Source organism: Crinia signifera, chromosome 12 (assembly GCF_055691185.1).
Source record: "Crinia signifera chromosome 12, ASM5569118v1, whole genome shotgun sequence".
NCBI classification, from domain to species: domain Eukaryota; kingdom Metazoa; phylum Chordata; class Amphibia; order Anura; family Myobatrachidae; genus Crinia; species Crinia signifera.
Window position 1 is genome coordinate 84,181,457 of NC_139228.1, and position 27,029 is coordinate 84,208,485.

Here is a 27,029-nt window from a genome sequence, read left to right on the forward strand (position 1 = left end):
CTGTCTAGGGGCGGGATGTTGTAACATCCGCTGCCCATTATCGCCGGGCATCGCATTATTAATAACGGCATAATTTCTAACATGCGGTTATTAACGCAAGGGACAGCTCTTGCGATAAGAGCTGTCCCTTGTGATGCGGCGCCGGCACTGGACTTCCGGGTCTGTGATGGCGTCGGCCGAAAAGCATGCTAGGAGGGATCCGTGACGGATACCTCAAACAGCGCTGCCACTGCGGAGGGGCCATACAGCATACAGAAATGCGGTAAAAATCCTGATAACGGGGTTTTTACCGCATTTCTGCTTTAGAGAATCTCCCCCTAGAAGTGGAGAGACTGAGGGGGAGAGGTAGAGAATTCCAGAGTAAGGGAGCAGCACGTGAAAAATCTTGGAGGTAGGAGTGGGAGGAGATAATAAGTCGGCAGAAGAGCCGACAGGTGTTAGCCGAGCAAAGGGATGAGTGAATGTGAGAAGTTTGAATTGAATTCTGAAAGGGAAGGGAAGCCAGTGAAGGGCTTGTAGAGGAGTGGAGGTGGAGGTAGTGCGTTTGGTGAGGAAGATGAGCCGGATTGCAGCATTGAGGATAGATTGGAGTGGAGACAGGCATTTGTCAGGGATACCAGTTAGTAGGTGATTACAGTAGTCCAGCCTGGATATGACTATATGACTGGACTGCAGCTTCAATATCATTGTATTTATCACCATGGACCACAAACGTTTTGTAATGCTCAGCGCTTTCTTGTAGCACTTCTACATGTTCTCTGTCACATGTTGAACACTGGCACCATAGACGTGATTCTGGTGACAGAGACTGTCTTCCTGATAGAAGAATCTCCGTGATCTGTGCCTGTCTCTTGCTACTGCCCATACCCACTGCTACAACATGGGCTGCTTCTTGGTTGATAAATAGGTATCTTTGTAGGGTGTGCAGGTCATACGGACACCTGTGTCCATAAAGGCCCCATACACCCTTACCCTTTGCCAGGAAGCGGGTTCCTATGCAGTGGTGCCATCTTCCCAGTGACACTGAGACTCTGGCACTGTAGGATTGTGCACGCTGAGGGAGGAGGAGCCGGAATGCCAGAATAAGGTATAATATGATGGGGAGCAGCTCAGAAATGGGGCCTTGGACTTGGGCCCCTCAGAAGTTTATAGACCCGTCAGTTCCACCGTTTGCTTGTAGGATTGAAACTCCAAAATGTTGGTTCCAACTGGTAGGTTTGTAAGAATGGCTAAACCCTGTTTTCTTCTAGTTTTGGTATGTTGGGCCGACATGCAAAAAGTGGACATGAGAATGTTGCATGGTTGTAATGACAACACGCATCATGTCTACATACATGACATGTCAATATGGTAGTGTTGACTTAACGTGCCTGGGGGCTCAGGGGTCACGTACCTGGTTCCAGCATGGCTAGCTCCATCTTTGGGATCCCGGCAGACGAGTGACTGAGCAGAGTCCACTAACCCTCCAGTAATCGCCTAACCGCGTGTGTCCTCAGCGTTCTTTAGTCTTTTCAAGTGAGATTAGTATGTTTACATTGTTACAAACATTTTATTATATTATTACCCGAAAATCCATTTATCATTTGGAACATAAGCAAACGACTCTTTGGAGTTACCACAAGTATTTTCGCCTTTGAGTTCAGCTAAGGTAACTCCTTTGAACATAAGCACCATTCCTCAGGGGCTAAACATTACTTGGAAACGTTCTTGACTGTTTATAGTACTGGTCTTTGCTGTAGCTTCACATCTGTAGCCACAGATTCAGCGCGACGGCTTGGTATACTTTGTGAACAGTTCACATTAACATGCAGCAGGCATATGTATATTTTTGTTAATAGGTCTATATCGCCTAAAACTAATGTTGCTATTTGGACATATTGTCTGTGCCATAGGTGTTGGCATTATGAATGCGGTTAGTGATTGTGGACAGTGTGACTTCATACTTTAGCACATTGGTTTGCAGTACATGTGGGTGCAGTATCCCCTTCTCAATTTCATATTTCATTTAACTTGCATACCTGCAGGAGTGGCCATACTGGTTTTCCAAGAGCTACCAACGGTCCATGTTTTCCAGGCCACCTGTAGATCTGTAGAATGTGTCGGTTAGGAATGAATCCAGCAAGTTTGAAAATGTGGCAGTTTGTAATAACTGCACCTGTGCTCCAACTAGGTGGTCTGGAAAACATGACCTGTTGGTAGGTCTCCAGGATCGGTTTGGCCACCCCTGGTCTAGAGATAATTAAGCATCACCTCTCACATGGCATAAAGTTGCTTTTTTTTTCTTTGGTGGGAATAATAACGGACCGTTTATATTTTGTACATGTCTCGCCATGACCGGTTACTAGTTGCATAAATAAAGGCGCATACACACTGGGCAATTTTGAGCTGAAAGTGGCTCAGTTTTCTCATTTGAACTGCTTTCAGCTCAAAAGCCGCCCAGTGTGTACAACCCCGCGGTGAGCGCTGATGCACGGTCCTGCATCATCGCCGGCCACCGCCACTCATCTACTGGTATTACCGGCAGATGAGAGACGGGGTGGATCGCTCTCCATAGCGTCCTGCTATGGAAAATGCACCTTAACACTGGGAACTCTTTGGGTGCACTAGGTCTCAGTATTTTATGGAAATCCAGGCGATTTGACCATGATAAAAGAATATTTAGTGTGGCTTTAAAATAATGGGGACAGATTTGGAGTTGACCTGATGGTTTGCGGGTGACAGGTGGCGACAGCTACAGGTTATCTTACGCTCTCTAGTGGAATGTGAACACTACCATATTGACACGTCATGGCATGCGCCAAAGAAACAAATCGGCGAGTGCACATGCGACGAAAGGGACTTGAGCATACAGCTGGAGTGTGCGGATTGATCTATCGGTGGACACTGCTATCCATGACATGGGTGATAATTGGAATCTTGTGACACTGGTCTAATCCGTGTCCAATGACCCAGGAACACCCAAAACTCTACCTTTTGGTAGGACATGTTTTCCATTCACATCACTAGTTCTTGAAGACTGAAGGGTTTATTTAAGAAAAGTTATTTGCAATTTTCAGTTTTGTTTTGTGAAAAGCGCAGTGGCCTTATTCTAATGGTTCAAAAAAAATGTTCAGAGTCCAAATGTCAAACGTTCCAAAACCCTGTCCCAATGATGACATTTCATGGTAATTTATTCAGCATTAAGTATAATGTTTTGCCATTTTCATTGGAACATAGTGATACTCCAACTGTTTTAATTATAACCTGTGCTTACACAGGGATATCCATTAAACCTGGACTGCATCCTGTTCTAAATAGTTACTCACATGACTGTTCTCATTGCTCTGTAACAAAATGAAAGTCTGGCCCCCTTACACTTGTCCAACAAGTTGGACCTGATTGACTCGAGATTTATCCTATGTGCAGGAGGATCAATCTCTTGGTTATACCCAATGGCACAGGATTGTGCATTGGGTTCTACACGTCAGGCACATAAGATTTTGTCAGATAAATTGACCCAATCCACCTGAATTGGGTCAAATCTTACAAAATCTCATAAGTGTCAGGGGCCCGAATTGCCTCTGTATTCTTGATACATGAATGTGTGTGTTCTTGGCAAGTTCTGGGTTGATTTCAGAGTCCTGCTTGGCTTGGGCACCTTCTCGTACACCTAGAACCTCACAGTATAGAGATCAAACAATTCAAATCTGAATATTACATTTTTTCTGAGCAGTTATTGTAGTAATTAGAGGATTAACCTATTTGTGTGCTAACTATCAATACAGACTTTGAAGGTTAATGTTACATTTAATTGTTACCGTTTAGTCAGCCATGTTTATATTATACTTGAACTAGATTTAAAAAAAAAAAATCGGGTGCCAAATTCAGCGAGATGTAGTGACTTCCCATGGGATCATATTATCATGCGTGCTCACAATATACTTGGTCGACAAGGGGAAGGTCGACATGCATGAATTTCCACATGGAGTTAGGTCAACAGGGATATTAGGTTGACACAAGCATTAGGTGGACATGGGCTAGGTCAACAGTCAAAAGGTGGACATGGGGTTTTTCCCTATTTTTCTACCATCATGTGCCGACAGGCAGTATGTTATGCCCTACCATCCACTGGGGTGTGGTGGGAGAATAAAATAGTGTGCCGAGCGTAGCGGTGAATGTTTTTAGTCTCCATGTCGACTGTGTTGACATTCGGGATAAAAAAAAAAACTCTCATATTGCTTCTCATGAAAAGTGGTTACATTCTTGGATAAATCTATGTTCTGGGCCTCGTGTGTGTGTGTGATACTGCAGCGCAAACCAGTATTCTGTGACATTATTAGTGTTTATGTTTTTTGGTTTATGTCTTCCATAAGTGATGGTAGGTATCCGTGTTTGTTACATAGTAGTTAAGGCTGATGCGTCTACCTCGGTTTATTAGCTTAACCCTTGTTTTATGCAATGAATACTGATATTTTAAATATTGTTATTTTTATTTTCACCCCTGGATGTTTTTAACCAATAGATGTTTGTCCAACCTTATTTTAAACGTATTTAATGTGTCTGCCAACACCACCTCTCCAGGAAGAAAGTTCCATAGTTTGGCTGCTCTGACAGTGAAAAAATGTTTCCTTCTAAGAGAACTAAATCTTTTTTCTTCTATTCTGAACTTGTGCTCTCGGGTCCTAGACTCCTTCTTTGAAGTAAAAAAGGGTGCTTGACAGTTCCATATATTGGCCCCTGATATATTTGTACATGCTGAGCATGTCCCCCCATAAACGTCTCTTCTCTAGCATAAATAATCCCAATTTGTTCAGTCTGTCTTCGTAGATTAAATTCTCCATTCCCTTTATTAGGTTTGTTGCTCTTCTTTGGGTTTTTTCTAGTTCTATGATGTCCCTTTTATAGTGGGGGGCTCAGAATTGTACTCCGTATTCTAGGTGTGGTCTAACCAATGCTTTGTACAGTGGCATAATTACATCTGATTCCCTAGTTTCCATGCCCCTTTTTATACATGCCAGTATTCTGTTTGCCTTGTTAGTTGCTATATTACATTGAGCACTGCACTCCAATTTGTTATCTATTTGGACTCCTAGATCCTTTGCAAGTTCTGAATTTCCCAATGCCTCCCTATAACTAGCACACTGGTTGTGTCTCCCCAGGTGCATAACCTTGCATTTATCCACATTGAACCTCATTTTCCACTTTTTTGCCCATTCATCTAGTTTATTAAGATTATTCTGACTTTGGTAATGACTCCACTGTCGCTACCTGATTGTGAACTGGAACACAATTTTCAGCATGTACAGAAGGCCACCAGACAAGTAATAGAGTGATGCTTTGGGGTGCTTAACCCTTTAAGTGCCAACATCTCTGTGAGAGATGTTAAAAATAGCCACTAAAAATCCCAGCGTCACTCACATTTGTTATATAAATTCAAATAAAAACTGTGTAAAGAAAATATTATATTTCCTATATAAGGTAACATTACAGGTCTATATGATGAATAAAAGTGTTTGCTTGGCAATTTTCACAGCTATTTTGACAAATTCACTTGCCACTCAAAGGGTTAGAGCATGGGTCCTCAAACTGCGGCCCTCCAGATGTTGTGAAACTACAAATCCCAACATGCCTTGCCACAGTTTTGCTATAAGGGAGTGTTAAAACTGTGGCAAGGCATGCTGGGATTTGTAGTTTCACAACATCTGGAGGGCCACAGTTCGAGCATGCTTTAGATACATTGACAAGTCTGGTGGTCTTCTGCTGTGTAGTCCTGTGAAGGTTGCGAAAATTGTGTTGACATTCTGCTTGTTCCATAACATATGGAGACAGAGCAAAGGAATCGGGTATGTGTGACGACTTGTGGAGGCAGGTACTGTATGACGGCTTCAGTGGTAAATAATGTGTAACAACCACACACATTGCTTCTTATGATGACAGCTTTCAGTAGCTAAATGCTTTATTATAGGTGTACTGTGATTGCTATATGCAGAGCTGGATTAAGCCTCTGGGGGGCCCAGGGTGCTATAAACAAGGGCCCCCCAAGGTATAGAATTAATTATTTGTGTGTGGACAAAATCCGACGCCACTCAGGAATCCCCAGCAAAAAATGTAATACTGGTGACGCAGCGAGTTAGATCGACATTCCAGAGTATGTATGTATGTGTGTGTGTATATACATATATATATGGCTTTTAAAGGTGAGACCATCCCAAACACAGCACCTGAATTTGTATTAAAGGAGCAGCTGTCACAGGTGTCAGGTAAATGAGCTTATCTAGGGTGAATGAGAAAGCTGTGATCACAGTAACAGAGGTTAATTAAAAATCAACCGAAATATATAGATACAGAAGTACCAACACACTCGCCATTCCTACGAATGGGGTGCAAACAGCACCCACACTTCCCAGGCAGCAGAATCGCATACGATACATCATATACTATTCTTTTGAATATGATGTATCATAAGTATATGCAACATAAAAAGCTTGAAATATGCATGAAAAGTGTTAAAATATGCTACATTAAATAATAAAAAACAGTAATTTTTTACTTGTTTATTTAAAAATCAGCATACGGTTAGTTGCAAATAAACCTAAAAAATAGGCCGACAGCATCTGCAGATGTCAGTATGATGGCTGCTACAGCAGACTGCAGCGTCCAAAGCTCTTATTGCATCAACTACATGGACCGTCATCTCCAGCGCCGATGGATCAAATGTCAGCATAGCGTGTGAGGGCGAGCAGTGGAAGGCTTCCTCCCTGTGCCACATACTCCCTGTGACACGGCATTTCCTCCGCGCCGCGTGATGTCACAACCTGCCTCCTCTGCTGCAGAAGTCTCTCTCTTGGTGTAAAGTCCCAGGCCAGGGGCAGGCAAAGGTTCAGGAACTTCATAATGGCATCCGCCCCAACTGACTTGGATTGGCAGCCTAGAGCAGTGTCAGACATAGCGCACATATTGCCCCGGCCTGCACACTCTACCACTACCTGGCCAGCAGCAGCAGGGCAAAGCAGTGCTGTGACTCGTGGGTGGGAAGAGGGCGGGGCCTAAAATATGCACCATCACTAGATTTTAGGTAAAATATGCAATAACCAGTGAGAATGGGCAAAATATGCAAATGCATATAATCCTGTCTCTAATCATAAGCAACCCCAGCAAGGGCTGCAGAATCAAGAAATCTATAGTACGGGACTTGCAATCTTTGATCCAATATGCATGGGGCTGTGCACTGGATCGGAATTAGAGGTTAATGATTTGACACTTTTTTCATCTGATTTTTCAGCTTGATCTGGATAAAAAGTGTCCAAATCGCACTAGTGTATAGGCACCTTAACTTGTATGCCAGGGACTGCTGTTTAGACACTGTGCGGATGGGGACTTAGGGTCCCCTCCCCATAGAATTCTTACCCCCATAGCATTCACTTCTTTCTATACAGGGAGTATAAATAAACCATGTCGTTTAAACATTATTGTTATAATGTTCGGTTATTTCAGCGGGCTGGAAACTAGTGGTTTATACTTTAATAGGTGGCACCGTCATGCTGCAATACTTTGTTTTATGCTGTATATGAAAGTTGAATTTGTACAAATCTCCTTCAAAATTTGTAAACTAATCTTAATTGCCAAAGTCTGGGGTTGGTTTACCTGTAAAAAAGAACACTACAAGTTCTTAAAAAGTGTTGTCCTCACCAGAGTTAGGATTGTATACAGTATGTGATTTGGGGCAGTACGGACGGTGTAATGGTTACATTACTGCCTCACAGCACTAAGGTCATGGGTTCCATGCCCACCATGTGTTATATATACGGGGCAGTACGGACGGTGTAATGGATATATTTCTGCCTCACAGCACTGAGGTCATGGGTTCTATCCCCACCATGTGTTATATATACGGGCAGTACGGATGGTGTAATGGTTACATTACTGCCTCACAGCACTGAGGTCATGGGTTCTATCCCCACCATGTGTTATATATATACAGGGCAGTACGGACGGTGTAATGGTTACATTACTGCCTCACAGTGCTGAGGTCATGGGTTCTATCTCCACCATGTGTTATATATACGGGGCAGTACGGATGGTGTAATGGTTAGCATTACTGCCTCACAACGCTGAGGTCATGGGTTCTATCCCCACCATGTGTTATATATACGGGGCAGTACGGAAGGTGTAATGGTTATCATTACTGCCTCACAGCACTGAGGTCATGGGTTCTATCCCCACCATGTGTTATATATATACAGGGCATTACGGATGGTGTAATGGTTACATTACTGCCTCACAGCACTGAGGTCATGGGTTCTATCCCCACCATGTGTTACTGTATATATACGGGCAGTACGGATGGTGTAATGGTTAGCATTACTGCCTCACAGCACTGAGGTCATGGGTTCTATCCCCACCATGTGTTATATATATATACAGGGCAGTACGGACGGTGTAATGGTTACATTACTGCCTCACAGTGCTGAGGTCATGGGTTCTATCTCCACCATGTGTTATATATACGGGGCAGTACGGATGGTGTAATGGTTACATTACTGCCTCACAGCACTGAGGTTATGGGTTCTATCCCCACCATGTGTTATATATACAGGGCAGTACGGACGGTGTAATGGTTATCATTAATGCCTCACAGCGCTGAGGTCATGGGTTCTATCCCCACCATGTGTTATATATACGGGGCAGTACGGATGGTGTAATGGTTAGCATTACTGCCTCACTGCACTGAGGACATGGGTTCTATTCCCACCATGTGTTATATATACGGGGCAGTACAGATGGTGTAATGGTTACATTACTGCCTCACAGCACTAAGGTCATGGGTTCTATCCTCACCATGTGTTATATATACGGGGCAGTACGGATGGTGTAATGGTTACATTACTGCCTCACAGTACTGAGGTCATGGGTTCTATCCCCACCATGTGTTATATATACGGGCAGTACGGATGGTGTAATGGTTAGCATTACTGCCTCACAGCACTGAGGTCATGGGTTCTATCCCCACCATGTGTTATATATACGGGGCAGTACAGATGGTATAATGGTTAGCATTACTGCCTCACAGCGCTGAGGTCATGGGTTCTATCCCCACCATGTGTTATATATACGGGGCAGTACGGATGGTGTACTGGTTAGCATTACTGCCTCACAGCGCTGAGGTCATGGGTTCTATCCCCACCATGTGTTATATATACAGGGCAGTACGGATAGTGTACTGGTTAGCATTACTGCCTCACAGCGCTGAGGTCATGGGTTCTATCCCCACCATGTGTTATATATACAGGGCAGTACGGATGGTGTACTGGTTAGCATTACTGCCTCACAGCGCTGAGGTCATGGGTTCTATCCCCACCATGTGTTATATATACAGGGCAGTACGGATGGTGTACTGGTTAGCATTACTGCCCCACAGCGCTGAGGTCATGGGTTCTATCCCCACCATGTGTTATATATACAGGGCAGTACGGATAGTGTACTGGTTAGCATTACTGCCTCACAGCACTGAGGTCATGGGTTCTATCCCCACCATGTGTTATATATACTGGGCAGTACGGACGGTGTAATGGTTACATTACTGCCTCACAGCACTGAGGTCATGGGTTCTATCCCCACCATGTGTTATATATACTGGGCAGTATGGATGGTGTAATGGTTACATTACTGCCTCACAGCACTGAGGTCATGGGTTCTATCCCCACCATGTGTTATATATACGGGGCAGTACGGATGGTGTAATGGTTACATTACTGCCTCACAGCACTGAGGTCATGGGTTCTATCCCCACCATGTGTTATATATATGGGGCAGTACGGATGGTGTAATGGTTACATTACTGCCTCACAGCACTGAGGTCATGGGTTCTATCCCCACCATGTGTTATATATACGGGGCAGTACGGATGGTGTACTGGTTAGCATTACTGCCTCACAGCGCTGAGGTCATGGGTTCAATAAATCCCACCATGGCCCTAACTCTGCGGAGTTTGTATGTTCCCCCCATGTTTGTGTGGGTTTCCTCCGGGTACTCCGGTTTCCTCCCACAATCAAAAAATATACTGGTAGGTCAATTGGCTTCCAACAAAAATTAACCCTAGAATGTCTGTATGTGCGTGTACATGTGGTAGGGAATATAGAGTGTAAGCTCCACTGGTGCAGGGACTGAATGGGCAACTATACTCTGTTAAGCGCTGCGGAATATGTGTGTGCGCTATATAAGAAACTGTTAAGAAATAAATAAATTACTGAGGGTTCTTGGTCTCGCTGTATGTGTATGTTGCTGATACCTTCAGTTGGGATGTGTGTCTTTGTTTAAAAACCCTTTATTGGAGCCAATAAATGTTTTCTTGATGAGACACATTCACCTGATTGTATGCTGTGTCTACATGCCACACTCTTATCTGCTCACTATTGTGAGGTTGGGCTCAGCCTCTCCACGTTCACCACGTGCCACTCAGCAATGGTCTCTGGAAAGTGGTGCTATTACACATCACTGTTGCAGCAGCAGTAGTTACCCAGAAGTAACTTCTTCCAGGAACCGATTTAGGAGTCCAGTGGGGGCAGTGACTTATCTTTTACCATGCAGTAGACCAGAGGTTCTCAAACTTGGTCCTCGGGACCCCACACAGTTCACGTTTTCCAGGTCACCCGGCAGGTGCGCTCATTACTAACAAACATTTTAAAAGATCCACAGGTGATACCTCTATCATTGTCACTGGGCTTGCCCTATAGTTCAATACTTCTGGCATTTAATCCGCCAATACATGGAAGATAATCTCTTTAATAGGGTCCCTTCACGCCTGAATGGGCAATATAAGGAGTCTAGGAACCTGTCTCAACAGACGACCTTGGATAGCAAAAAAAGTCTTACTGGCACTTAGTGCAGGACGCAGAACGATACAACAGGGATGGCTAGATAGATCTCCCCCACAAGTCCCCCTGTTTCTTACTAAATTCAATGTTATATTCCACATGGATTGGGTAGAAACACTGTTGCAAAAAGAAAAATGAGTACCTCGCTTTTTCTCCCTATGGGAACCCTACATTGATACCCTCCCACTCCCTATAATACAATAAATTCACCATAGTTTCAAAAATACGCCGTGGTATCTCACTAGGTTGTTGTCCTCTAAACCACCGGTCAACCTGTCCTAATTTGAGATCTGGATTTAATGTATACCCCTCTGGCTCCGGAGACATGCGCATTTAGGTCAACGGCTTCTGTTGTTGCACATGTGAGATGAAAAACCTGCTAAATTTGTTTGTTTCCATTGTTGTGTCATGTATTTCAATCATTTCACTTCAACTCAATGGACGATTGCTTGATGCTTCCTTTATTGTACGGCTGTATCATTGTTTAATCAACACTTGTAACATGATATCACTTTGTTTTGACAAAATACAATGCCTCAATGCAAATTGTAAAAAAAAAAAAAAGCTAATTATTTAACTTTATTCTGTGAGGAGACCTGCAAAACTTGTTCTGTGTGGGGTCCTGAGGACCGACTTTGAGATCCTCTGCAGTAGGAGTGCACAAGTCTTTTCTGATCAGTGAAGGGGAATCTCTGTGTGGCCAAGGAGAGGCAAAGCAAAACCAAACTGATTGCTCAGGGAGAGTGAGGGATTCCCATCTTACAGGCTGGCTGATTAATGCTGGGTACACACCAGAACAACAAGGGTCCGATCCCATCAATCTAGATCCAATTCCGAACGATTGGATGGATATTGTGTGGTGATTGGTCCCTTTTCTGTCCTGGTGTGGACCGATACCGATCCGATGCGCGGTCCCGCGGGTTGGTTGGTCGTTATTCAGATCCTACCTGCAGCAGCTAGGATCTGAAAACGACCATACTCCCGGGTGCAGGTCACCATCAGATCGGACCCGCTCACGGTGCACATCGTGAGTGGGTCGTGCCCACTCGCATCATCGTGAGCGGGTCTGAAGAAACACTGACGACCCGCTCACATCGTGCATCGTGAGCGGGTCATCCTGGTGTGTACCCCACATAAGCCCATCCCATCACACCTCTTTTATCTTGCGGTCTGATTACTCCAATAACATCGTGCATCGTGAGCAGGTCGTCCTGGTGTGTACCCCACATAAGCCCATCCCATCTCTTTTATCTTGCGGTCTGATTACTCCAATAACAAAAGACTTCCCAATAATCGGGCTGAGTCTTCCATAGAGACTTGTGCCTGTTGTTGACCTACCAGTCACTTGTAGCTGCTTCTTCTTCTGGGATCTTTATGACTAGTGTTCATTGTAAGCTCCTCCCATGTGATATTGGTAGCACATTGCACCGAGGACATTATATAATTCATGCCTGCTGAACACTGCTATATTGGGTAGATATTGCACATTTTGCAAATACTAACATTGCTTGATTATTCTAAACTGAGCTTCAGAATGTGTGAATGAGATACAATTCTCCGTGTCGCTCAACCTGAGCGCCATCATTATTCTCCAGTTTGACCAAACATATTTAGCCATGTTGGATTGGATGTATCGAACACAGGAGCCTGAAGCGGTGGTTGGAAGGGTATGTCGTCATTAGATTGACCGTCTATAGCCCGACCACTATTGGTAGACAGGCAGAAGGTTGACACAAGCAAAAGGTTGACATACTTTACCATCCCAGTGGTCATCGATGGAGAATATAATAGTGTTCAGAGAGCCATGCGAGAGAATGGGGTACACTAATACAGCTTTCATGTTCACCTATGTCAACGTAGACCCCAACATTTAAAAAAAACTCATGTCAAACTTTTTCCATGTCAATAATTCTCATGTAGACCTTTTGCTTGTTCCGACGTTTTGACCATGTTGGCCTTTTTTTTTATATGTAGACCTGCCTGTCAACCAATAGCCGAGAACCTATTAACTGTTGACCTAATGGTCCACACCCGATTGGAAAGTGACACACACACACCCACACACACACAAACAAGCTAATTGCACTTATCCTTCCATTGTAATTTCCAATGTCGCTGATGATCAGATAATTTCCAAAAGCTTATCAGGCGCTGGGCCCATTCCGTGGCTACACCTAGTATGACATCAATTTAAATAGCAGAATGCTTGGCGAGCGTTTAACTACAAGACTTCCTTCGGTTCTCTCTTCATCCACTCCCCTATCTGGTGACTTAACACATGCCGCCATTTGTACAACATCATAAGTCATTGCCATTCAGTTCCGGGCAAACGTATGAGTCTCCTCATGGTGTATAATGCATTCCGGCATTCCCTAGGTTGGTGGTTTCGATATTTTGTATCACACCTACCTCATACCGGTTTTGTGTTACTAATCTTGCTGTAAAGCACGGGTCTTCAAACTGTGGCCTTCCAGATGTTGTGGAACTACATGTCCCAGCATGCCCTGACAGTTTTGGCATGCTCTTATAGGAAAAACTGTGGCAATGCATGCTGGGACATGTAGTTTCACAACATCTGGAGGGCCACAGTTTGAAGACCCATGCTGTAAAGGGTCCTTTTATAAGCAGATTCTGAGGTGGGAGCAAAGCAATAAAAAATAATTGCCCCTGTACAAAGCAGATTTCGCTGCAAGTAGATTTATGTAATTATTTAATGTGCATGCAGGGTAAATGCTGTCTGCTTTTGCATGTAGCCCCCAAATAAACACCCCCAACTTGTATCCAATCAACCAACTAGGTACTGTACAAGAGACCATCAGTTATTTGCTCCAAACACTGGAAAACACATGTCCTCGTGTTTGGGAGCCAGTTGTCATTTGCCCCCATACGGGATGCAGTTAAAATCCCGGCGGTCGGGATCCCGGCGTTCAGAATCCCGACGCCGGAATCCCGACCGCCGAAATGCCGACACATTCTCCCTCCTGGGGTGTCCACGACACCCCTGGAGGGAGAATAAATTAGTTTGCCGAGCGTAGCGAGGCACCGGGCCCGCTGCGTGGCGAGCGCAGCGAGCCCGCAAGGGGGGGTGATCCACGTCCCCCCCTTGTCGGCATTTCGGCTGTCGGGATTCCGGCGTCGGGATTCTGAACGCCGGGATCCCGACCGCCGGGATTCAATACTGAATCCCCCCATACATTACCCGATTTTCATAACCAACCAACCAACTAGTTGGACGGTTGGAGGAAAGTTGGTCTGGATCATGACTGGATTGGACACAGCCCGCCCATATGTTAATCTCTGCACACTAGCTAAGCCCACTCAAAGCAAAAGCTTTAAAAGCTAGTCTGCTACCTTGTGATTGCCTCTGTGCTTCTGTATGTGTAATTGCCTCTGTGTTTCTGTATATGTGAAAGCTGTAGTTTCACTTGCTGCCAACAGATGGCAGTGTTTCAGTTTTGCAGAAGCAACAAATGAGCCGGCACTCCACGGGTTTAACAAGAAGTATATCCAGAAATACAGTGAATACTTTACATGCAACACTTTGGACATGTATTCACTGTATTTCTGGATATACTTCTTGTTATACCTGTGGAGTGCCGACTCATTTGTTGCTTCTGCAAAACAACTTGTTTCTGGGCGTCAGAATTGGCATTTCTCTGTGAATATGATGTTTTGTTTGCTGTGTTTATTCATGACACACTTCCTGAGATTCGACTTGCCTTGTTGTTATTTATCTGCAGTTTCTCTATTAGCAGATCAGGTTTTGCCGAATTCCTTTTATCCAATGGCCATTCAGTTACTTCAAACATTAACAATAGTTAGCCTAGTATTGCTTTGTGGACTTTTACAGATAAGGTTTAACGTCCAACCGTGAAATCCTCATAACGTTTTTGTTTGTTTGTACTTGGTAATTTCATTTCATTTAGTTGTTATTTTTGGATCTGTAGCACTTTCCATATTAATTGTGAAGCATGCAGAGATTGTGTTGTTTGGATGTTGCCAGTCACTGTGCCCATAATGCCATCATTCAGCCATATTGCCAGCTTACAGCCTCACCGTATTTGTGTATGCCTCCATATATCCATGTATTCATCCCTGCACCCTGCTTCTTCCTGTTGCTCACAGCCTTTCTTTTAGACCCATGTTCTATACTAGTGTTGGCCAAACCGCTCCTCAAGATCTACCAGTGGTTCTCGTTTTCCAGACCCCCTAGCTGGGGCACAGGTGTAGTCATTCCGAACAGTCACATTTTCAAACATGCTGCATCATTCCTAACCGACACATTCTACAGATCCACAGGTGGCCTCAAAAACATGAACTGTTGGGAGATCTCGAGGACCAGTTTGGCCAGTCCTGGTCTACAATGACCGGAGTAGTGCCACTTCAGTTAATCAGTAACAAGCTACCATGTTGCTCTTTAGATTGGAGTCAAGCTTTGTATTTTTTAAATGAAGAACTTGTTCATGTGTTTTAAATAGGAGGAAGTGTGTTATAGACTGTATACGCCTACTGCCAAATCACGCGAGACTAGATGGGTTTGTTACACATCCCGCCCAATTCTATAGTGAAATGGACAGGATGGGGCTGTTTGAGGCGTTTCACTATTCATTGTGGTAGCCCCACCTTCCATCCTTAATAATCCAATATGGTGTTTATGAAGGGTTGTTTTGGGGAACTGCACTATATATTAGGGATAAATAATTAGATTAATTGGATATAATAGGGGATATTACTGATTTTAATTGAAACAAATATTTCATATATTATACATCACACAACACATTTTACCCGACGGGTCCTGGCTTATGATAATGATGTTCAGTGGTGAACCCCCGAGTTTATTTTTAATAATCCAATATGGTGCTTTGGTTAAGTGATTCACAGTGCCACGCCCCCTGCATCCCACATGGTCGGCATCCATGTATTGAACAGCTTATAATAAGTGTTATTTATATAGCACTTTTTCTCCCAATAGGACTCAAATTGCTTTACATTTGCCTTAACGGCACACACAAAAAATTTTAAATGCTTGAGAGAACAGGAAAGTCTTGAGCCTATTTTTGAAGGATTCCAGAGTGGGTGGGTTATTTACCTTCATGATTCAAATTTGTTGGTCTCTCCATTTTGATTTTCTTTAGATCTTTACTGTAATTGGGATGCTTTGCATACAATAGGACCTGTAACTCCAAATGTTTGCCTCCAATCGCCATTTAATGCAAATTTAATAGCAGATTGTTTGTGACATTCCGCTGGGCCAGCGGGAACTTTGTATACAACCTTGCTGTTTGGATAGTGCTAAAAGTCTTCATTGTCATTGACCATTGCTATTCATTGCTGTCGGTTCCATTATTACTTTGTACGTAACCGGTGCGGAGTTCTCACACTTCTCTCACTTTGTTGCAATGTTTGTGACCGGAAATCACTAGATTATTTTTCATGTGCTCTCTTGATTTTTTGTTGTGGTAGAAAACAGTGTCTTACCGGATCTATTCTCTTTCATGTTTGTTAGGTATTCCTAACCACGGACAAACCAGACAAATGGTAAGATATTTATTTAAAGCAAAAAATAAAAATAAAATAAAATAAATCCCCCAAAAAATTGCTGTCGAAAGTAAAGGTTTTCACTATTCATATAATCTAACAAGGAAAGAACACAAATATGGGCCTGCGACCTCTTACTCTACCCCCTACAACCCCGTCCAAATAGAGGCCTCTTCTGATCTTTCAAATTCTGCAAAGAGATAAAGGGAAGGTTTCCCATAGCAACCCATCAACTGCTAGCAATCACTAAAGGTGCATACACACTATACAATTTTTTTGACCAATTTGGTTGAAAGACATTTCCATTGAACACCGTGTCCTGGACGAAAGATGTTGATGACAGATAACCGACGAATGATGATGTGCATACCCGCCAGTTGTTCATCATGATTGTTCGTCATCTGTGCATGCAGCTCAAGTTGGATATCTTTCAAAAAGAGCCTATAAACTGTAGATATATCTTTCGTCTGCCGTCAATATCTTTCATCAACATCTTTCGCCAGGACACTTGGTTCAGTGGAAATGTCTTTCAACCAAATTGGTTTAAAAATATTGTACAGTGTGTATGCACCTTTACTGTATTTAACACAGGCTATAATATGACAAGAGCTAATTCGTTGCTATGGGAAACTGCACTTTATCCCTTTCAAGGGTTTGATACATCTTCCTTTCTATATGATCTGTTAAATGTCTAGAGTGGGATAAAGTTAGATGCCTGATTATCTAGCACTTAAGAAGGGAAGCTGAAACATGAGATTTATTCTCTTTTAATCGTGATTTAATTTTTATAGCAGGGATGGAGATCCTTCCAGCTGTTGTTTTAACATGGCCAAAAAGCGAAACGGTAGCAGGGCATGCTGGGATGTGTAGTTCAATAACAGCTGGAGGTCCGAAGGTTTCCCCATCCGTGACTTCGAGGAAAATGGTGTCCAAGTATAATAGTCTCATGTGACCTTATTGAGTATCTTATAATGCACCAGCCAATCAGCTTCAATATGTAAATGGACAGGTAGGAGCTGATTGGCTGTTGCATTATCACCTTGTACATAACATTCTTTATGGGGATAGCCAAGCTTCATACATTTACCCCAGTCCAATTGTATTTCTTAAGTCTTTCATACAAAATGAATGCTTGTAGCAAGGTTTTTCATACAGAGAGTAAATCTTTGCTTCCTTTTGGAATAGGTAACAATAAATCAACGCGTTTCATCTATATAAGATTATTGTTTGGTATTCATTGGATAAACCCTGTCATTTGGAGGTACACTTTATTGGCTCAGCTATGAACATTGAGTAATGGTTTGATTAATAGTTCTGGAGCATATTAGTCTTTCACTTAAAGATTGCAAACGCCCTGAATTCGTTAGAACTATGTGGCTTATTGAGAAAACAGTAGAATAGAAAGATATTCTAATGAAATTCCCCTGATGAAGTCTGGTATAGACCAAACGCGTTGGGTTCTTGTTTCACATTCTGAAAAGAAGCAAAGATTTACTCTCTGTATGGCGCTGATACCAATCGCATATGTACTAACATCTGCCAATAGTTCCGCAAAGGAAAGCTCTCCTGGGAAGAGCTGCCCTTTTGTGATGCGCTTCGGTGTTTGGACTTGGCTTGTGACCCAGAAGTCCCTCTGCACATGCACAGAGTGATGCCGGGGGCTGCGGGGCATACTGGGAGGGATCTGTGTCTGATCCCTCTAACAGCGCTGCAGAAAGAAACCCTTAGGATTCTTATAGGGTAATGCCAACTACAGCTGGCATTATCTTCTGCATCGGAGCCCAGGCAAGTGGGGCTTTAGTTCATTTAGAAATGCGGTAAGAAGCCAGAAAATGGTAGAGGTAGGAGGGCCCTGCTCTCAAGCCTACAATCTATAGGGAAATCGGCATTGATACAGAAGGATACAGTAGGTGTTATCTACTGGTTTATCAGATTGCAAGGGTTATTGGTGGGCTGTATGATATGGTCACCTAGCAATGTCAGCCGGGGTCAGGAAAATGCCCAAAGCTATCGTTTTGCAAGACAATATCAAGTAGACTGACAGGTTAGTTTCCAGTGAATGTACAGGGGCGGGATGTAGCGAGAATATTTGGGATTCCAAGTATTTGAATGAATGGAAAAACTTCACAACTCAAGTAAACAAAATGTTGAATTTGTAATAAAAACTTTTATAAAGCCCATTGGTGTCCATTTACCAAGGATCGCGTATCCAATATCGGCGGTATGCATCTTCCTGGACATGCAGGGAAAGAAGCTCCAAAAAAGAGCTTGTCCCTGCAATGTGCTCAGCCTGGTGCTGGGTCTGTGCATGTGCGGCTTGTGCCCGCCCTCCGCTACAATGGGCTGCCGCCATTTCAGAATGGCGGCAGCTGCAGGACTCTTGATATTTGGGCAGCATCACATTTCCCATATGGGGGGGATGTGGCTGCCGGGGCAATGGAGGGATGACAGCAGGTATCGGTGACACCTGCAGCGATCCCCCTCTACATACATTCCGGTGGATCTTAACATGTGCAGCTAACCACAGAAAACAGGTGTTTTCAGGGAATTAGCTGGAAATATGACATAATAAATGGGCCCCATTGTCCCCTTACTATATGGCATTATCCCGATATCTTGTGACACGATTGTCTCCATACTCTGTAGCTATCCTTCTGGCTTAGCATTAAGTTACCTTGACTATGTGCCGCTTTTCTGACACGACTAGCCAAATCCTGTAGATGCCTTTCTCCAGAAATCACCGGCCAATAGATGGCTGGTTTTCCGTGGCCTGCCAACAAAACTCCCTTTAGACCTCTCTGTTTCCTAAGGGTCTCCAGATGTAGATTAGTCAGGTTCCAGGCTCACAGATACTGTAGCCCACCTATTAAGGGCTCATACTAAGTCATGTACCATGTATGCAGATATTTATCAATATATTACTAAGGGCCTACTTGTCTCCACATACAGTGGGAGATTTAGGATGGGGCTGCCAACAGCTCATTCTTCTTCTACATGTGGCCGGCCCCAGCCCATCTGTTGCATTGTTTAAGGTCCTGCCCGCTTAGTCACAGATACAGTATTACTCTCCAGAACATTTGACTAACTGCCTGTCCTTAAGCCCTGAATGGGCGTTGTTTGGCATTCTCCCACGAGGATTTATTACATCAGACGAAGGCAGGAGATTGCTATAGGTGGTCGGCTCAGCTGCCTGAAAGTCTATATTGCGGGTGTGGATACATCTTGTGCCCCCTATCTATTTTCGAAACAAAACTATTGTATCTCTCACGCACGGTGCGGATGGGGGCTGTGTGTGGGGGGAAAGGAGATTAAACGGAAACATTTTTTGAAATGTGGGAAAGCTTTATTGTGACCCTCTACTTGGCCGTACAGACCCAAATCCAGAGCTCTTGGTATCTTCTATGAATGGTGGATGGTGATTCTCCAATTTCAGAGTGACCGTGGGTGATCACTCAGTGTACACATCATTTATTTGTAATTTCCTTTTTGCTTACTTTGTGCTTTCTGTCGGCCTATCATCGCCTGCTTCTTTCTTTGACGACTGTGCACAATATTCCCTTGTTTAACAAGACTTGAGTTTTTTTATGATGGGTCTTAAATATATTTCTGCACTTGCTCCTTTGTACTATGCCCTAGGTCATAGCATCAGCGAGAGATGGTGCCTGGGAGCAGGGCCATGCAGCTGCTTCAGGGGGCAGGGCTAGGCAAGGTGTCCCCATTTTATCATCGGCTGATTTGTTTATTGTTCCCTGATGATGTTTAAATCGTTGACATTGCAGTTGTCTATTAGTATTATTTATAGTATTGTTTAATTGGCATCTCCCTTTGGACTACTGCAGGGGGGGGGGAGCACATTTCAATGTAATTTGCAATTTCCATTTATTTTTAAATACATTGGTATGGAACATAAGACTTTTACATTTCTTAATAACTGTCATGATAATATTCTCTTTTGTGTACATGGTTCATTATTATTGTTGTATTCTAACCAGTGCTGTAACACGGGTGCCGGATGACTGCCCGACAGTCGGGATTCTGAAGGTTAGTCCACGGCCCCCATAGAGGGAGGACAGAACCTGTGGTGAGCGAACTGAGCCTACAAGGGGCTTCTTTGCACTCGCCCCCTTGTCGGAGAACCGGCAGTCGGGATTCCGATGTTTGGATACTGACTGGCAGGATTCCGATTGCCGGAACGCCATACCACACCCCTGTAACACACTTAAGCCACAGTTGTATCTCTGCACCACCATGGGACATAATCTTAAACCCGTATTTGTCTATAAATTCAGTAGCTCTAGATCAAAGGTTCTCAAAGGCGGTCCTCAGGACCCCACACAGTGCATGTTTTCCAGGTCAGAATCATGTGAAATAATTAGCTCCACCTGTGGATCTTTTAAAATGTGTCAGTCTGTAATGAATGCACCTGTGCACCTGCCGGGTGACCTGGAAACTGTGAACTGTGTGGGGTCCTGAGGACCAAGTTTGAGAACCACTGGTGTAGATTATTGATACTTCAGACTTTTATTGCTGTTGGATAGTAAATTACATTTGTATCTGGTAATTGACTTTTACATTGCATATATATCTATTAAATGACCATTAACCCTAAAATACAGATTTACATTTACGGTTCTAGTATTAAAGGTTCCCATAATTTGCAAGAAGAACATTTTTACATTCTATTTAAGTGTCCATACTGTAATAATTAGGTGTGTTTCTTTTAACATAAACCATGTTTGTTCTTTTGGCTCTTAACTGTTCTTAATTACTATAGCAACCACAGTCAAGTGATATATGTTGTGGTGAGCAAGAGGCTTTGGAACTTTCATGGCATGTCCTCTCCTCTCAGTCATGTCACTGTTGAGCAGCTTGGGGAGAGGTTCTAGACTTAATCTAGGTACACACCTGGCAGATAAGAGAAACAATCTAGAATATTTTTTTCTGAGGAAATCCAATGTCCATTTACTCTATTTTCTTTCCTATCTGATCTATGAAGGTCCCTATAGATGGTAGAGGTGATAGTTTGTTTCTAAAACAAGTGAGGCCAATCCAAATACCCACTACAAAATGTGCATGATATTAGCTGTGGTTTACAAATCAGACGATCGGCTCAAAACGATAACCGGCTCTGGGTGTACACGTTGCAGTAATTGGACTCAGCCAGGGATCGGCTGTTTGGCTAGACTATTGTACAGTGTATACCCAGCCTAAGGGACCAGGTTGCACCCACCTGGGAACATACAGAAACATTTACTGCTTTGTAAATCTCCCTAGAGAATTGATTAGCACTTACTCAGGCGGCTCTTGCGAGGACGTACCCACAATGCAGTGCACCAACTCAGCCATTGTTATGTGGAAGTGCAGCATGGTCAGACATGGGCAACTTAACGCTGATAATCAGAATAATTATTGATCCAGCTGAAATATAATTTTATCTAAAGGAAACATTGTATATAATGTTTAACGGTGCACTAATATCATGCCTTGGAATACAGCAAAGTTGTTGTCATCCACCGGTGTCCTCTCTGCATAGAATCACTGAGCAGTTGACGTCTTCTCATTAGACGGTTTTGAATTCTGTTGAATCAGAGAGATAAGCGCATGGCTTAAAAGTCAGCCCTTCGTCCAGAAGAGAGGACCAACCACCTTTTGTTTCCAGGCAGAGACTGTAAGCCAGGCATGGCCAAGCTGTGATCCTCCAGCAGTTGTGAACTACACATCCCAGCATGCCTTGCCACAGTTTTATCATTCCCTTATAGCAAAACTGTGGGAAGGCATGATGGGACTTGTAGTTTCACAACAGCTGGAGGGCCGTGCCTGCTGTAAGCATTCTAACCACTTGTGTGGGGTGCTGGGCGCGATCATGTCAGTGGGGAGGAAATTGGGGGAGCAGAAGGCAGGGGGCTGCATGGCTGCCTATGTTTAGGGACCTGATTCAGTTCCTGGATTGGCTCGTTTCAAGTATTGCTTTTAGATTGATTGGGAAAGCGGGTGTCAGAGGCTATTACACTCTCGGTAATGTATAACGCAGCTAGGGTTTATAAAACCACTATGAAATCATGAGGAGCAGGCTGACAATAAGCCATTCTGCCTTCACAGGGGGAGGTGGTAAAACAGTCATCAGTTATTATGTCAACAGTGTAGAATCACATTCACAATGCCGACACAGTAGTAATGTGATTTGAAGCATGTTAATTATGACATCATTATAACTTTATACATATAAAGCTATAATGCCACCATACACTGGCTGTTTGTAGGTCTGCTTGCAAAGGTTTCATGCGTGGAGGCCTAGCTACCAGGGCCTGTATCTCCTCGTGCTGCAGGGTGTATTATCATATGGCTATTGGGGACTAAACCGGACGGAACACCGGACAGGCTCCATTCATCAAACTCTGCCATACCTGAGCTTCTAGTGTCCGGTCCGGGGGGATGTCTATGACTGCTATCACCTGGGAGATGTGGAGAGGGGAATTACATACTCCCATATGGTCCGGACTAATTCCCGGACCATACTGGGAGGCTGCAATCTCTCCCTCCCCATCTCTCTGGTGACAGACAAACCCCAGACCGGACGCTACAACCTCTGGTTTAATGACTGGAGCCTGTCCGGTTCTGGTTTTTACCCATTCTCTGGCTGTTCTAGACTATTGCTGAGCTACAGTATATGGAAGAGGTATTATTCTATACTGTGAGCACAATCTAACATCATATTTTAGCAAAGTACCTAGTGGTATTTACAGGTGAATAACGCAATGACACAGGGATAATAGTGATTACTTTATGGAGGCTGCTCGCAGCCTCACCTGTATATATGGTGGTTATTAAATAACTTCTCCTGAGTAGTAAGTTGCATGTAACTGATTACTGGCTGAGTGTCCTGTATCAGTGGGTCCACACGGCAGCACTCGGGCGTACTAACGCATGTGGTATTTAAGGTTGGCTACAGTATGGCTAGGAGCATTAGTATCTGCTAGTAATACGGCCCTGTTTGGTGAGTATATACCATGTACTTGTATTACTTACGCTGCCTTGTACTATAAGTGGTGGTTTTCGTGTTTGTACTTTATTAGATGCTGAGAACCTTTGTGGAGCCATATAAAGGATAATAACTATGTTACAGTATTGTTATATATGGTAATGAGAGCTGCTCTGTAATTACTGGCTGGTTACCGCAGCAGCATGCTATGGATGCAGATGACGCGTATTATTTCCCCCTGGGCGTGTGTATATCTTCAGATTGTTACATGGGATTTTTCCTTTGTCTAGTTCAGATGCTTGTCCATTGGAACCTTTATGTTTGGTGCTTAGGCCAGGAGCCTGGTGATGGCAATGTGGCTTTGCAGTCCTGACCAGTTGGTGGTAGAATGTCTTGTTGGCATGTATGAGAAAGAGACAACGGGGTAGATTTATGTATGTTGCTCCAATAGCAACCAAACCTCCTATATATTATCTTCGTTACTTGTTTCCTAGCACGGCGCCCATCGCATACCTTAGAATACCGTATTTAGTGGTGTGCGATGCAATATTCCTGATAAATGAACAGGAGTGCTTGTACAATGAAATATCACATAGTATCGCATGCCAGCAAATGGCATGCAATGTGATTTTTAATTGTACAAGCACCCTGATCGGTGCTTACAATGTTAAATGCACCCCCATTGTCAATGCCACCCCCACTATCAACGCCAACCCGAAGCATGGCGAGCGCAGCAAGCCCGCGAGGGGTGGCGGTATGTGTCCTCTGACCTTTTCATACCCTCACTATCCACAGCGGCGTGGAGTTGATTTTATATAGTGTGGCGAGCCACCGAGCCCGAAGCACGGCGAGCGGACGAGGAATACATGTAATCTGTGTCCGCTCGCCACGCTTCAGGCTTGGTGGCTTGCTGCACTCGCCACACTATCTAAAGTTAACTCCACGCCAACGTGGATAGTGGGGGTATGAAAAGGTCGGAGGACGCGTACCGCCGCCGCTCACCACGCTTCGGGTTGGCGTTGATAGCGGAGGTGGCGTTGACAATGGGGGTGCATTTAACATTGTAAGCACCCATCAGGGTGCTTGTACAATTAAAAATTGAATTGCATCGCATGCCGCTATATTGCATGCGATGTGATAAGATGCACTTCGATCAAAATCGGGGGCGCTGTGCTAGGAAACAAGTACATAAATGTGCTAAATAAATAAGTAGAAACTTAGTAAGTTTACCCCTACATGTGAGCAGAACCAGCTGACACATGGCAGAGACTGCAGTGTAGGTCCTGGTCTCCATGAATGCACACAAAGCACCTGCTAAATATTTCCTAACATTGAAGCATCATCTCATCACCGTTACTAAGATGGAAGTTCTCTCTCACGTGGGATGTTGCTATGGGCAACCAATCAGATACTATCTATTATCTTCTAGAAGACGCTAAATAAATAAGAAGTAGGGGTACTTGTTTCCTAGGACGGCGCCTGTCGTAGGTGATTGCATACCTTAAGTTAAGGTATGCGATGGACGCGACCGACGCAATTTCAGGGCTAATTTCTTTTCCCAGACATTAAAAAATCGTGTCCATCGCATGCCTTAAGTTAAGGAATGCGATGCGACCGATGCGATGGACGCGATTTTACATAGGGAACAATGTTAAATGGCCCAATGGACCCGATTTTTCATTGTGTACCCACCCTTATGGGTATTTTACATGACAAATACACCCCCCCCCCCCAATTGTTAACGCCACCCCACGATCAACACCAACCCGAAGCGTGGCGGTACGCGTCCTCCGACCTTTTCATCCCCCCACTATCCACGTCGGCGTGGAGCTGACTGTATATAGTGTGGTGAGCCCGAAGCGTGGCGAGGGGACGCGGAATACCTGTGAAGTAATGCGCGTGTGGGCTCGGTATAATCAACGGTATAATATCAACTCCACGCCGCTGTGGATAGTGGGGGTATGAAAAGGTTGGAGGACACGTGCCGCCGCTCGCCACGCTTGGGGTTGGCTTTGATCGTGGGGTGGCGTTAACAGTGGGGGGGGGGGGGCATTTGACCCATCAGGGTTGTGAAACAATAAAAATTGGGTTCTGGGGTCCATTTAACATTGGGGCCAATGTAAAATCGGGTCTCAGGGACCATTTCACATTAATTCCTATGTAAAAATCGTGTCGATCGCATCGCATGCGATTTGGTTGCATGTGATGCGATCGACGCGATTTCGGGGGGTCCGATGGATACAATTTTTAGCGCTGGCGCCATGCTAGGAAACAAGTATTGAAGTAGGTTCTGATTTGCTGCCTATGTGAAATAGAACTCCCATCTTAGTAAATATAGAGTAACACCCACTTCTATTTGCCCCTCCCCTTTCCATTGTGCGTAAGTATACTGGTTTGCGTATACTGTCTGTGTGTATGATCTACACAAAATCACCAGCAGATGCCATTCTTTACAGATTGTCAATTTACTGGATTGTTTTGCTCCTATGTACAGTACAGATTAGGGGATCCGCTTTTTTATTTAAAGGCATAAACTAGGCTAAATGTTTCTTTATAGATAATCATAAAACAAATATATTATATTAAGTACATTGTGCCTAGCGGACATCCTTATGTGTACAGTTGTGCATTCTGTATGATTGTATACATGTTTTATTATTGGAAGCCACTAGCACTCGCTTTGCCTTTTGGGGCCTATATTTCAGGACATTTTCTAAGCCAGGGCTCGACAAACCCTGGGTGCTACGGTGACCAGATTCTGCTTCCTGGTGACCAGATTTTTGGGGGGAGGAAGCAGAATCTGGTCTTGGCCGGGTGGGCTTGTGGTGCGGTCGTCAAACCCCCCTCCCCCGGCTGTATAGGAGCCAGAGGCAATAGCAGGTACGTCACGGCTATAACAAAACTCGAGCCGGCATCGCAAGCCAATTAGAGTATGCGGTTCGGGAGCCAATCAAGAGCGGCAGTGGAAGAGCGGCTCCGAATGACTCACGTTCTGGTGCGAGTTTTGAAGTAGCTGGACTGCGGCGCACCTGCTCTTATACAGGGAGGATGAGGAGGTGGGAAAAAGGTGGGAGCCGCTCTGGAAAACCGCTCTGCCGGGCTGCTACCGTTACTGCGGATGGTAACAGCAGGGTGGAGGAGAAGGCTGCCATTTACCCCTTGGCAACGAACAAGTTAACCCCTGGCAGAGGATGTGACCCCTGGCAGAGCATGTTAACCCCATTGGCAATGAGCATGTTAACCCCTGGCATCAAGCATGAAACCCATAGCAACGAGCATGTAGGTAAACGGAACTTATGTGGCATAATATGGTAATTACAGCATGTTATTATATGTAATGAGCATTCCGATGTTTGGTATAATGTACGTTACGGCGTGCAGTATATGTAATGGAGTTTATGGCGTGTGGTATAATGTGTAATGTACGTTACGGCGTGCGGTATATGTAATGGGCTTTATGGCGTGTGGTATAATGTGTGATGTACGTTACGGCGTGCGGTATATGTAATGGGCTTTATGGCGTGTGGTATAATGTGTAATGTACGTTACGGGGTGCGGTATATGTAATGGGCTTTATGGCGTGTGGTATAATGTGTAATGTACGTTACGGCGTGCGGTATATGTAATGGGCTTTATGGCGTGTGGTATAATGTGTA

At 44.1% G+C, this 27,029-nt stretch overlaps 1 protein-coding gene across 8 annotated transcripts in view; it reads left to right on the forward strand.

The window, feature by feature from the left end:
* MTA1 (metastasis associated 1) overlaps positions 1–27,029 on the forward strand; it is a 180,755-nt gene that overhangs the window by 144,225 nt on the left and 9,501 nt on the right. For 4 of the 8 annotated variants that reach the window (XM_083165822.1, XM_083165819.1, XM_083165820.1 and 1 more), the window contains one exon: positions 16,363–16,394. The exons of the other annotated variants lie outside the window; for them this stretch is intronic. In XM_083165822.1, the coding sequence (XP_083021948.1) occupies positions 16,363–16,394 (32 nt within the window). The remainder of the gene's footprint in view (positions 1–16,362; positions 16,395–27,029) is intronic. 8 annotated transcript variants of the gene reach the window in all.